General features: G+C 39.8%; 1 protein-coding gene across 6 annotated transcripts in view; it reads right to left on the minus strand.

The window, feature by feature from the left end:
* Positions 1–2,221: 2,221 nt before the first annotated feature.
* Positions 2,222–13,659, minus strand: part of LOC138016689 (neurogenic locus Notch protein-like) — a 93,854-nt gene continuing 82,416 nt past the window's right edge. For all 6 annotated transcript variants that reach the window (XM_068863879.1, XM_068863880.1, XM_068863878.1 and 3 more), the window contains 9 exons: positions 12,040–12,153; positions 10,787–10,909; positions 9,993–10,106; positions 8,630–8,743; positions 7,385–7,507; positions 4,818–4,925; positions 4,358–4,480; positions 4,201–4,245; positions 2,222–2,983 (listed from right to left, as the gene is read on the minus strand). In XM_068863879.1, the coding sequence (XP_068719980.1) occupies positions 2,628–2,983; positions 4,201–4,245; positions 4,358–4,480; positions 4,818–4,925; positions 7,385–7,507; positions 8,630–8,743; positions 9,993–10,106; positions 10,787–10,909; positions 12,040–12,153 (1,220 nt within the window). In that variant the 3' untranslated portion in view covers positions 2,222–2,627. The remainder of the gene's footprint in view (positions 2,984–4,200; positions 4,246–4,357; positions 4,481–4,817; positions 4,926–7,384; positions 7,508–8,629; positions 8,744–9,992; positions 10,107–10,786; positions 10,910–12,039; positions 12,154–13,659) is intronic.

Here is a 13,659-nt window from a genome sequence, read left to right on the forward strand (position 1 = left end):
GTTTTTCACTTGTTTATCGTACCGAGAAGTACGATTAAAGGGAAAGTACGGTCCAAAGAAAAATTTCTCTGAATCGAAAGTTCTTTACCTGTATTGTCATACTTGACCACTCATTTGAACTAAATGTGTTAAATAGCCAACAATAACGCTTCAAAAATAGGCAAATTTAAATTTAAATCTGCCATCTTTGTTTTTGTGTATGCAAACGAGGCTATGACGTAGCAAAGTCAAGGATTCTCCGGATGACTAAATGTACTTGAGGTAAAGAAGAAAAACACAGGTGAGGAGAGCAATACTTTGTAGACTTGAATCTTAATCCAGAGGCTGCATTGTATTGATGTTGGCTCCACCTCTGAACAGATTTACCTCGTGGTCGTGAAACAGGGTTTTATATGTGAGTTTTATGCAGGAGTTTTACAAAGCGAAAGAGAGCTTGCAGTGCTATCCCGTGCTCATTATAATTGCTGTGAAATAAATGCCTGGAAATCAAGTTAAATCTGTCTACCGTGGCTTTCTAGGAGATCCCTCTTACAACTTCAAAACAAACAGTCGATTTATATATTTCCATCAAAGGGTAAGAGTAAATCGTTTCAGTATTTTCTATACTGCTAACAGAATTTAACCACATTTCAAGTTACGTACATTAGCGCATAACAGTGAAAGTCGTCTATATATGGCTTGATTCAGTTTTCTCGCTCCACTATAATGATATTTTGGACTAGTTGACTGAGATTTCGTATGAAGCGAATGTCACCAAGACCAACATTCATATACCTGAAGGTCCCCGAGGCCGCTTGATGTCGTCCTTGGTAAACTGACAGACCCGAACAGACAATACAGCAGTCAGGTTTTCACGTTTGAGCAATCCATACACGTTTTATCTTCGCAGGCCAACGTTTCTTGAAATTTTAATTTTCCGGTGTAAGCTTCGTTTTTTTTTTTTACTTAACTAAAGCTGTTTTTCAAAAAGTTGGTGCGGTGCAATGGAACAGCAAGTTTGTTTACTGAGTCCCTCAATAGATATTCAGTTACATCAGAACGGTTAACAAACAGCTCACTTAGATACTCAGGTGTAAGACCATTTAAGGATTTAAATACCATAATAGCTTTCTGTATTTCACGCTGATAACTTCATTTTCTCCACCCAAGTTTACTAAATAAATCTTCAAGATCAGTGTCATAACTGGAAAAAGTTAAAATTCGGGCAACACGATTTTGTAGCTTCTGCAGCAATTTATTTGAAAGCGTTAAGTTGCAGTTTCCCCACACAACACTGCAATAGTCAAAGTGGGGCCTCACTAAGACATTGAAAATAATCTTCAGAGTTTCAAAAGGGACAAAAGAGCGGATTCGTTTAAGAGCGCCAACACCAGAGGCAACTTTCTTAATTAACTTCTCAATTAAACTTCTAAATTAAACGCTTTCCGGTGCGAAAGCAAACAAATGCGTTTGCTGAAGCATCGCAGACGGCTGTCGCTGAATGAAGAAATTGAAAACGGTACGCTTGTGGAATATTTCTTTGTTGCATGTTCAAGGTTTTTGTCTCGTTTACATTTGGTCTGGCTGATTTTTGCCGCCTAATTTGATTGACTACAAAATCTATAAGTATTAAGTGACTTGAGTTTCCGTGGCACTTATGGCCCACATGGCCTACTACCTATTGAACCACAAGACCGTTTACCATAGTTCATCTTACATTTGAATTTCTCGAACCAGAGAGGTCATACAACATTGAGAAAGTGATCGCGGAACGAAGAACTTAGTAAGGCCGAACAAGTTTGCTGACTATTGCTACGTCATAACACGTCTTATCTAAGATGGCGCTCTCCAAGTCACGAAAGAGGCAACTACAAAGTGCTTTTGTCACATTTTAACAGAGAACTGGACAAAACGGCAATTATTTTAGAATTCCTTGGGAAAAAATTCGTAATTTAGAAACTTTTTCTAGGCCGTACTTTCCCTTTAAAAAAACGTACCAAGAGCTAGGTGTGGATTTCATGTGCCATCAAAGTTCAGGAAATACAGTTGTTAAAAAAAGGTCTTGGACAGAGTGGCATAAAATATGTTGTCACATATCACTGACCCCCCACCCTGGCCCCCACATCCCAAAATTTGTCTGCCTCAGTATTTCTTTTAATAAACACCAAACATTTGCACCACATTGCTACACAGGCATGAAAGAAAATTTTGCTTTTATCTCTAGAGCAAAGTAAATCACTTGTCACATAACGTTTTCTTTATTCATATGTGCTAGCGACCTACTCTTAACTAAACGTCGATGTTATACATGTTATATTGTAACAGCTAGTTGCGGTTTTGATGTGCGAGTTCAGAAAAGACTATTAGGGATAATCGATATAGTCGCAAAGTTATCTTCATATAGCAAATTTGTTTTCCCAAGCACCTTTCTTTTTTTCCTGCGAAACTTAAAATTGTTTGAAATTGAAGTGATATGGTATAAAATACTATTGCCAACTGAGTCATTGTTACATTTTCCAAATTAAGTGTGATAGTGACACCTACAGACTTGGCAAAATCTAAGCCTTTGTTTACAGAGAAGATGGTTGTCTAGTTACCGATACGTTTTTTTTTTTTTTTTGGATTTTATGAATGTCACACGTCAAGTCCTAGACAGTTCCGCAATAGCGAAGGCTACAGATTGGTACACCATCAAGATAATAAACGTAGAAAGAACCGCAGTTTCTGACTTTAATGGTAGTCGACAACACGCAGCACTTAGCAAAATAGTGGAAGCATACTGTCCTGCTTACTTGACCGTCAGCAACACTGGGATGCTCTCCATTTAGCCATCCTGGTGCGCTAGTACTACATGCGCGTGCTGGGGGACATGAAGTCGGCATTCGTGTTCCTGCTGCACCTTGAAATCGAAACCACCCCGGGCCAATTCCATAGTCACACTTGCGGATGCTGTAAGAATTTATATTTCTGTCCACACTGCTCAAAGAGCTGTAATTCCGGCATTCTGAGAGAGAAACAGAAAATTATAAGTCATGCACGGTGGTCACGAATAGACTAAATTAAACAATTTCTCTGGTCGGTTTCTGTATATCACAATTATTTCACTTTTTGTTTGCGACATAAGAGAAAATATTTGATTTGGATTAACAACTGAGCATGCGATTTACTTTACAACTCACGAAGAGCTATGCAAAACAAGCTCTTGATAGCTCAAAATTCACAAGCGAATGCCTAACGGAGAGGAAGAGAAATCATACCGGGCGTACTTCAAAACGAAAAATATTTCCTTTTGCAGGACCGTTTTGAAAAGGTGCTATTTAGAGAGGGGATTCACATGACAAAATAATACGTAGATTTAACCAAGCCTAAAAGCGGAGCTCCCTGGTTATTTATTCCGTTTGCTTCTTAATTAAATCATTTTCTTTGCTTTCTCTATAGAAAAATTCATTGCCTAACTAGTGAATTCCACGGTAAATTTCACGCGAAAAAGCGATATCGCATGAATCACGAAGCGTTGAGTGCGATATCATATCGGTTTTTTTGAGTGAAAATTACTTTGGAATTCACCAGTTTGGCAATGAATTTTTCTTGAACCGCATGAGTTTTAAAAGAAAACAAGCACACCCTCAGCGAGCGAATGACAAAGGAAAAAAGCCATTTCAGTCAATAGCCAGTGAATAGGAATCACGCTAAAATTAGAAACCGTCAGAAAACTTTTGTCAGTTCAAGGTAAAAAAAAAAAAGTTTTACTGATGTTTTTTATTCCACTTTATATCTGAAAACGAGATCCGTTACATTTTGATGTATTTCACTGAAATAAACAGCAGAATATTTGTTCCCATAACATAAACGCCTTTAATGTAGTGTTAACTTGTCTCTTGGTTATTGAAATGAACAGGGTCTTTTTCTTTGAAGGAAATATGCTATTACTTTAACTGTCTATAATCTTTAAGTTTAATCCGCAAACAAATGAACAAAAACATAAAGGAATCATTGCGAACCCGCATAAAGGCAACAGTGGGTAGGTGTTCTCTCCAAAAATACCATTCTATCGAACTCATATATACGTGCACACGTGAATTTTCTGTCTAAAATCATCTTCACGAACTTTGTTAAAAGAGCAAGGGGCAGTTGGTGCTTTGAACGACCGGGAAAAAAAGGAAAGGCCGTTGTTTTCCTACTCTTTCGACTAAGTAATACAAGCAAAGAGCCAAATAATACCTGATGCAGAATGGATGCAAGTCCTTCCATTACACTCATCGATCTCTGCAGAGATAATGTCACGGTTAATATGCGATACAAAGGGTTTCTTGTTGCTTTTTCTTAAGTTTCTTGCGCATAAATGGCAAGTTTCAAGTTGTATATGAGTTTAACTTACCCGAACATGCTTTTCCATCTCCTGAATAGCCGCTTTTGCATGTGCACAAATATGATCCTTTAGTATTCGAACAAACGGCATTGACATCACAGCTTTGAGAGTTGGTTGAACACTCGTCGATATCTAGCAAAAACGGTAGAGGGAATGAGCCAAACAAACCAAAATTGAAGATGCCATTCCTTATATAATATGGTTACGGTGGGAAAAGAAAAGAGAGTAGTGTTACATATTTTCAAGCCTGATGGCAAACTACTTAAAAAGGACTGGGTTTTTTATACACTTTACCCCATTTTACAGCATTTAACCTCGTCTTTTGGTGGACGTACCTCGTTGAATGCAGCGTTCCGTTTCGAAAGCAGAGTTAGACGCGATGGAAAGGCTTGTTTGGTTAGTTCAACCTCCAGCTTTTCTTAACTATTTTATTACAACTCAGCCCAACCCGTTGCTATGTGAACCTTACCAGTCTCACAAAGATCCCCTGTGTATCCTACTGGACAGATACATGAGTAACTGTTGACACCATCTACGCATGATCCGCCATTAGCACAGGCGTTTAGAAGACAGTCGTCTATGTTTAAAATAATAGGAGAGAATTCTGAGTTAATCTTATTGAACAATTCTTCCATCACAGGTCACATTCTGCCGGAATCACCAAAAAGCAAGCTTTATCAGGTTTAACAGAATTAACTGATTAGAGTGTAATGTGAAGTGCTAGTTTTCTACCCCATGTGAACCATGTGAACGTTAGCCTTACTAATGGCAATGGGCCCACACAAGAACAAAGAAAAACTCTGACCTGGATGGGAATTGAACCCACGACCTTCGGGTTAGATCACCGCTGCTCTACCGACTGAGCTACAAGGTCGTGGGTTAAATTTCCACCCTGGTCAGAGTTTTTGTCAGTCCTTGTGTGGGCTCATTTCCATTAGTAGGGCTAACGCTCACATGGTTCATATGCAGCGGGGTAGAAAACTAGCACTTCACATTACACTCTAATCAGTTAGTTCTGTTGAAATATAAGCGCTACACGGACAACGTTTACAAAAACGTAGTCCTTCCTTGTAATACTTGTACATGTTCATTGCCGTGACTTTAACATCTTCAGTTCCGACGGCTTGCTCTCGTCTGACCTTGTAAATCAGTCGGTAGAGCAGCGGTGGTCTAACCTGAAGGTCGTGGATTAAATTCCCACCCTGGTCAGAGTTTTTCTCTGTCCTTGTGTGGGCCCATTTCCATTAGTAGGGCTATCGCTCAAATGGTTCATATGGGACAGAAAACAAGCACTCCATATTACTCTAATCAGTTAATACTGTTGAAATGTAAGTGCTACACGGTCAACGTTTGCAAACACCTTTTACCAGGTTTACATTGTTTCCCAGTGTTTCCTTCTCATGCATTTACGTGACTAACCGTTAATGCCATCTGCACATAATCCACCATTATCACGCACAAATTCTTGGATTACACAATCGTAAATGAAAAGTGTCAAAAGCCGATTCATTTCATTTTTCCAACGTCGCGGAGGTTGCAGAAACCGACAAACACAGGGCAGGTTATGGGCGTGCAATCAGACGTCCAAGAGACTGTAGGACATTTAAATTATATGCGATTGGGTATGGTTGTGATTTTTTTGTTGCGTGTGTGATTTCTGTTGCTTGTAGAGTCGAACAAAAAGTTTCGATGTAATACTACCGAAAAAAAGGCTATGTGGACTGAATTCGGCTTAGTGTTTGTCGTGTAACTGGGCCCGTACAGAGGCTAAAACAATCGAAGTTTCCGAGGCTCGGATGGCAACCAGAATTGATCACTTCGTATATGCCAGGACAATAGTGTCTCCCAGATTCTTAAACTAACGTCTCTAATGGAAAAAAAAAAACTAAGCAAATAGGTCATTTAAATGTGCTTGTGTCAAGCCAAGTTGAAAGAAAAAAACATCCCTCTTCCGGTTGCCGTCCGCGTCTCAAAAAGTCGCGTGCTCAAGCTCCCTTATAGTTCAAATTAGACAATGACAAACAATGTGTTCCAGATCGATCCGTCTTCGCAATTACACGTGTAACTGTTCACGCCATCCACACAAGACCCACGTGCACCAGTAACACAAGCGTTAATCACGCAGTCGATGGTGTCTAACATAACATGATAAATAGACAGAAATCAGTAATGTATATGAATCCGAAGAAACATTGCATAAATTATGTCCTCGTCACAAAACGGAGAATTTATAGGCACGATTATGTTGCACATTGCCACCTGACCCGAAGACATCTGCGATGCCGTTGGAATGCTTTTCCAGCTGAGCTAGGAAGCCACTTAGTTGACCTACTCCCAACTGAGTGCCTTCATGGGTTCGAATCTCGTAGAAGCTCCCGAATGTTTCAAGTGTCTATAAAAGCCAGTTGCTTAAATTGTCCAGATAAGTGAGAGGATCACTTCTCCCTTTTGTTTATAACCCTCACGTCAAATATATACATTTATTTTATCCCAAGATCGTCACAGTTATAAGCAATAATCGATTAACTAGGATGATAACATTAACTTCAAAATCACTTCATACGAGTGGTTCAAATTCTAATCAAGATCATCCATTTAAGTTGTTGTTGCTTCAGGGAGCAGTCGTGGCTCAGATGGCTAGTGCGCGGCTTTCGGAGCGAGAAGTCCCCCGTTCGATCCTCGGTGAGTTCAACGTCTGTTTCGACTTTCCTCTGATCCGTGTAGCTATAGCTTTAAATCCCCTTAAAACGGAGCACTGACAGAGGGAATGGGGTAAAGGGCGCACCGTCGGCTTCCATTGATACCAGCCTCGTAGCTGAAGGAAGTACCGACGTTAAATAAAGTGATTTTACCTTTTACCTTTACCTTCTGACGCATTGTAGATGGCACCTTTTCAATCAAATCAGATATTAAGTTAGCAAAACGTTTTATCCTAAGTTTTCTTTAAAATTATTATTATTATTTTTTAATGTGAACCTTTTCTCTTGTCTTAGAAGCTTTGTTGCAATTTTCAAGTTGTATGTTAATTTGACTTACCCGAACATGCTTTTCCGTCTCCTGAATAGCCGCTTTTGCATGTGCACACGTATGATCCTTTAGTATTCGAACAAACAGCATTGATATCGCAGTTGTGAGAGTTGGTGGAGCACTCGTCGATATCTACCCAAAAAGGTAGAGGGAATGAACGAGTTAGCAAACAGACCGACATCTAAGATGGCATACCTTACCTAATATGGTTAAGGTAGGGAGGGAAAAGACACTAGTTTTCCTCATGTCTTACATATTTTTAGTTCCCTGATGACAAACTGCTGAGGACACTGGCTTTTCTTTGCACACTTAACCCATGTTACAGCACACATTAAAACTCGTCTTTTGGTGGACGTACCTGGTCCAGTTGAGTGCAACGTTCTGTTTCGAACGCAGAGTTAGACGATATGAAAACGCATGGAAACGAAACGCTACGAAAACGCTTGCTCAGTTCTTTCAACCTTTAGCTTTTTTATGAATGTTAATAATTTACTGGGTCGCCATAGGCAATCCAGTCATAATGTGCGTTAGTTTTTGGGCATTTTGGGAATATAAAAAGAAAGCTACTTATCAAGTGTCTAGTCGTTCTAGCGCTGGAGCACTAATTGGGGACACTGTAAACTGAAATTAACAATTAACGCAAATCAAGGCAAACGTTCAGGAGAGGTAGAAACCAGAGTACTGACTCGGAGAAAAACCTCTCGGTGCAGAGTAAGGAACCAACAAACACAACTCACATATGACGCCGAATCTGGGAATCGAACACGAGCCACATTGATGGAAGGCGAGTGTTCTCATTACTGCGCCATCCCTGCACCCCAAATCATGAAGTTATATCGTTTCAAGTGACATAGCCCCTTTAAAGGAGAAACGAGTGAGTTTCACTGAAGAACGTGTTTTGTTATCTTTGAACTGAATTTAACTACCAAAGCATAAAAAGGTAAAGACCTCAAAACGGGACACGAGATTACAAGATAATTCAACGTGTGAACGTGTGAGCCAAGGAACCATTGCTGGCATGACGTCTGGGTGACCCCTCGAATGGTCTACATCACCCCTCTCCCCTCTTCTTAAAATAAATAAATAAATAAATAAATAAATAAATAATTACTGGAACGCTACAGTTCAATAACACCCAACTCAGTGCCTTTTGTTTTTGTGTAACACGTGCCACCGGCAAACCAGTTTACGCTCATGCAACGTCTAGTTTTAAATATTTCACGTCAGCTCCACCCCTTGCCATGTAAACCTTACCAGTCTCACAAAGATCCCCTGTGTATCCTACTTGACAAATACATGAGTAATTGTAGACACCATCTACGCATGATCCACCATTAGCACACGGGTTTGGAACACATTCGTCTATATCTAAAACAACAGGACAGAATTCTCAGTTGATCTTATAAACCAATTATTCGACCACAGATAACAGCAAGTTCTACCGGAATCACCAAAACGTGAGCTTTACCAGTCTGACATTTTTTCCCAGTGTACCGTTCTCTGCAGATACATGATTAATAGTTAATGACATCTGCACATAATTGATCATTAGCACGCTCGTGGTTAAGGCAATCGTCGATGTGTACAATAAAAAAGTGTCAAAGCCGATTTATTTCGCTTCTCCAACGTAGAGACTAAAACAATTAGAGAGCAATCAGAAGTGAACACTTGAATTCCTATGCCAGGACAATAGTTTCTCATAGATGTTTAAACTAATCGTCTCTGATGAAGAAAATATACCTAGTTATATAAATGTGGTTTTATGAAGACAAAATAAAAGGAACAAAGCTCACTTCCGGCTGCGGTCCGCGTCTACAAAAGGTCGAGTGCCCAAGCTCCCTTACATTTCAAAGTGGAGGAGCACAAAGATCAATTACCAATCTCAAAATGACTTCCAGTAAATCCGTCTGATTTCTTCGCCAAGCTAGATAATGCACGATATAAGTGATTTACCTTCATGACACCTCCACATTTCCAACCTTTGTATTTCCCTTAATTCTCAGTGTGAATCATGCCTCCTCATGCAGTGCATTTAGGAGGAACCTTTTGCAAGTTCCAAGTTCTACGTGAGTTTGACTTAACCGAACATGTTTTTCCATCGCCCGAAAAGCCGCTTATGCATGTGCACATGTATGATCCTTTAGTATTGGTAAAAACAACTTTGACACCACAGCTGTAAGAATTCATAGGACACTCGTCGATATCTACCGAAAAAGGTAGAGGGAATTAACGTGTTAGCGAAATAAACCAACATCTAAGATGGCATATCTCACCTAAGATGATTAAGGTGGGGAAGGAAAAAACAGTAGCCTTACCGTTGTCTTACATATTTTCAGTGCCCTGATGGCAAACTACTGAGGACACTGGTTATTTTTTACACACCTAAACCATACTACAGCACACATCAAAACTCCAGGAACTCGTTTTTTGGTGGACGTACCTAGGTCCCGTTGAGTGCAGCGCTCTCTTGCGAACGCAGAGTTAGACGATATGAGTTCGCACGGAAACGAAACGCCACGGAAGCGTTTGGTTAGTTCTTTGAATGTTAAGCTTTCCTGAGTCTTAACTATTTTAAAAGTATTTCACGTCAGCCCCACCCTTGCCATGTGAAACTTACCAGTCTCACAAAGATCCCCAGTGTATCCCACTGGACAAATACATGAGTAATTGTTGACACCATCTACGCATGATCCACCATTAGCACATGGGTTTGGAACACATTCGTTTATATCTAAAACAACAGGTGAGAATTCTCAGTTAATCTAATAAACCAATTCTTCGATCACAGATCACATCAAGTGCTACCGGTATCACCAAAAAGTAATCTTCGCCAGTCTGAAATTTTTTCGCGTGTACCCTTCTATGCAGATACATGATTAATCGTTAATGACATCTGCGCATAATCAACCATTAGCACGCTCGTGGTTAAGACAATCGTCGATTTCTACTATAAAAAAGTGTCAAAGTCGATTTATTTCGTTTCTCCAACGTTGAGATGAAAACAATTACAGAGCTTTTGCAATAGACGTTTCTTAAACGGCAATCAGAAGTGAACGCTTGACTTCGTATGCCAGGATAATAGTTTCTCCCAGATTTTAAACTAATCGTCTCTAATGAGGAAAAGACACTTAGTAATATAATATAATGTGGTTTCGTGAAGACAAATTAAAGGGGACAAAGCTCAAATCCGGTTGCGGTCAGTGCAGTCTCACAATGATTTCCAGTAAGTCCGTCTGATTTCTTCGCCAAGCTAGATAACGCACGGCATAAGTGATTTACTTTCATGACACCTCCATATTTCTCGCCGTTGTGTTTCCCTTTTATGTGTGAACATTGTCTCATGCCTCTTAGCTTCGGTGCTTCTAGGGAGAAACTTTTGCAAGTTCCAAGTTCTACGTAAGTTTGACTTACCCGAACATGTGTTTCCATCGCCCAAAAATCCACTTATGCATGTGCACTTGTATGATCCTTTAGTATTAGTACAAACAGCATTGACATCACAGCTGTGAGAGTTGGTAGAACACTCGTCGATGTCTGCCGAGAAAGGCAGAGGGAATGAACGTGTTAGCATCTAAGATGAAATACCTTACCTAATATGGTTAACGTTAGGAAGGAAAAGACAGTAGTCTAATCAATGTCTTCCATATTTCCAGTCTTTTGATGGAAAACTGCTGAGGACATTAGCTTTTTTTAGACACTTAACCTATGTTACAGCATGCATTAAAATTCGTCTTCTGGTGGACGTACCTGGTCCCGTTGAGTGCAGCGTTCTCTTTCGAACGAGATAAAAACGCTTGAAAACGAAACTCTTGTTTAGTTATATATGGAAAGAACTCAAGTGAGGTCATCGCTACTGTGTGCATGTGATGGACGAATAACCTCCAGTCTGGCCTTGTAGCTCAGTCGGTAGAGCAACATGGATCTAATCCGGAGGTCGTGGGTTCGATTCCCATCCGGGTCAGAGATTTTTCTCTGTCCTTGCGTGTTGCATAAGACGTTCCTGATGCTGTGGATCAGCGAAGGTTCTTCATCCATCACCATGCACACAGTAGCGATGACCTCACTTGAGTTCTTTCCATATATACATATATTCTTGGGTTTTACTCACGTGATCAACAGCCATGTTTTTCGACAAACACAAAAGAAGACCTTAGCATAATAATAGCTTTCAATTCCCGGAGGATTGGATCGGGACACCAACATGGCCCCCATTTCATTGTTTGGGGACACCAACATGGCGGCCGTGACGTCATGTGAAATCCAAGAATACACTACTTAGGACAACACGCACTTGCACTTGTTTAGTTCTTTCAACCTTAAGCTTTTCTAATAATAATAATAATAGTTATAATAATATTTTTATTATTTCTATAGCGCAAAATTCATTAATATATGATCTAACGCGCTTTACAAATTGGTAAAGCTGAAGGCTAACTAATGATACTGTTATTTACAATTGATATAAAACTTGTATAAGTGATAAAAAATTAAAAAAAAAACTGATAGTGTTGCTAACTAAGAATAGAAAGTGAACAAAAATTGATTATATATAGTATGTAGTAATAATAGCCGAACAAATAAGGAAATAGGTCTGATTCCTAACTATTTTACTTCCTAACTATTTTATTTCCCGTCAGCCCCGCCCCTTGCCACGTGAAGCTTACCAGTTTCACAATTATCCCCTTTGTATCCCACTGGACAAATGCATGAGTAATTGTTGATACCATCTACGCATGATCCGCCATTAGTACACGGGTTTGGAAGACATTCGTCTATATCTAAAATAATAGGAGAGAAGTGTGAGTTCATCTTATAAACCAATTATTCAATCACAGATCACATCAAGTTCTACGGGAATCCCCAAAAAGCAAGCTTTACCAGTCTGACATTTTTCTATTGTATCCTTCTCTACACATACATGACAAATCGTTGATGCCATCTGCACATAATCCACCAGTAGCAGATTCGTGGATAAGACAATCGTCGATTTGCACAATAAAAAGTGTCAAATTGCCACTATAAGAGAACTTATGCACAAACTGTCACTATTAGAGAACTTATGCAATAGACGTTTTTGAGACGCTGAGGGCAATCATAAGTGAACACTTGACTTCACATGCCAGGACCATAGTGTCTCTCAGATTTTTAAACAAATCGTCTCTAATGAAGAAAACATACTTAGTGATGTAAATGTGGTTGTGCGAAGACAAATTGAAAGGAAAAAAAGTGCACTTCCGGTTGCGGTCCGCTTCTAAGAAGGTCGTGCGGGAAAGCTTCTAAAAAGGGAGCTTAAGCAATGACGAAAAACGATACAAAACAATAGGTTAAATTAGAAAAAAACAATAGTTCTGCACGCTGTGCACGTGCTTTTACATTTTGATACATTTCTTTGCCGTTCCGTATTGACAACGATATGAAGTGATCAATTTTGAGTGCGTGTGAAGGACGAGAGCAACTGACGAGGAATTTTCAATTTTCTCCCCAAATATCCACACCGTTCTCCCCGAGTTTATTCTTGGAATGTGGTCTCCAACTTTCCAAGCCGAGCGACTTAGAATAATCGCAAAATTATACTTTAAGAACGTTCTCGTAACCGTCGTTGTCGTCGTCCTTGCTTAATGTCCCTAATAGCGGAGCACAGGCGCGCCAGCGGAGCACCATGGGTAAGATTTTTTGGGAAATCTATCCATGCAAGAAATTTTGGTCATGAAGTCAGCGTACGCCAGTCCGTCCGCCCGTACAGACTGTCGGGGTGGAGGGGAACGGGATTGTTCGGGCAATTTTCCTTGACGGGAAATCGCATGACAGCGTTGCATTTGGAAACCCTCTTTTTTTCTGGCGGGAAATCATAATAGTAAAGAGCAACGGGTTAAAGAGCACGAAAGAGCACGAGAGAAGAGGCAACGAGATTTGAGGAATTTAAGCAAAGAAAACCTCGCGAGAAGGCGAGGAAGGAGAACAGGAGAAAATTTCTATGAAGAACACCGTAAAGCTGAGAGAAATAGAGCGAGAGACAAAACACTAATTTACGGTTGGCTTTAAGGTAAATGTTTTATTTTTTGATGCATGCCTCGCTGCTTCACACGCTAAAAAAACGAATAGAAGAAGGCCTGAAACGTTTGCAATTCCGAGTTGCTTGTGTTAGCTTGACTTTTTAATACGTAAAATTTTTGCTGTTGTTCAAACCTGAAGAGAGAGAAGGTAAAGATTATCAGTCAAACATAAAATGTTGTGAAAGAGATTAGATCATATCCACATGTATTTTGCGCTATATAAGTAATAAA

Source organism: Montipora capricornis, chromosome 9 (genome assembly GCF_036669925.1).
Source record: "Montipora capricornis isolate CH-2021 chromosome 9, ASM3666992v2, whole genome shotgun sequence".
NCBI lineage: Eukaryota > Metazoa > Cnidaria > Anthozoa > Scleractinia > Acroporidae > Montipora > Montipora capricornis.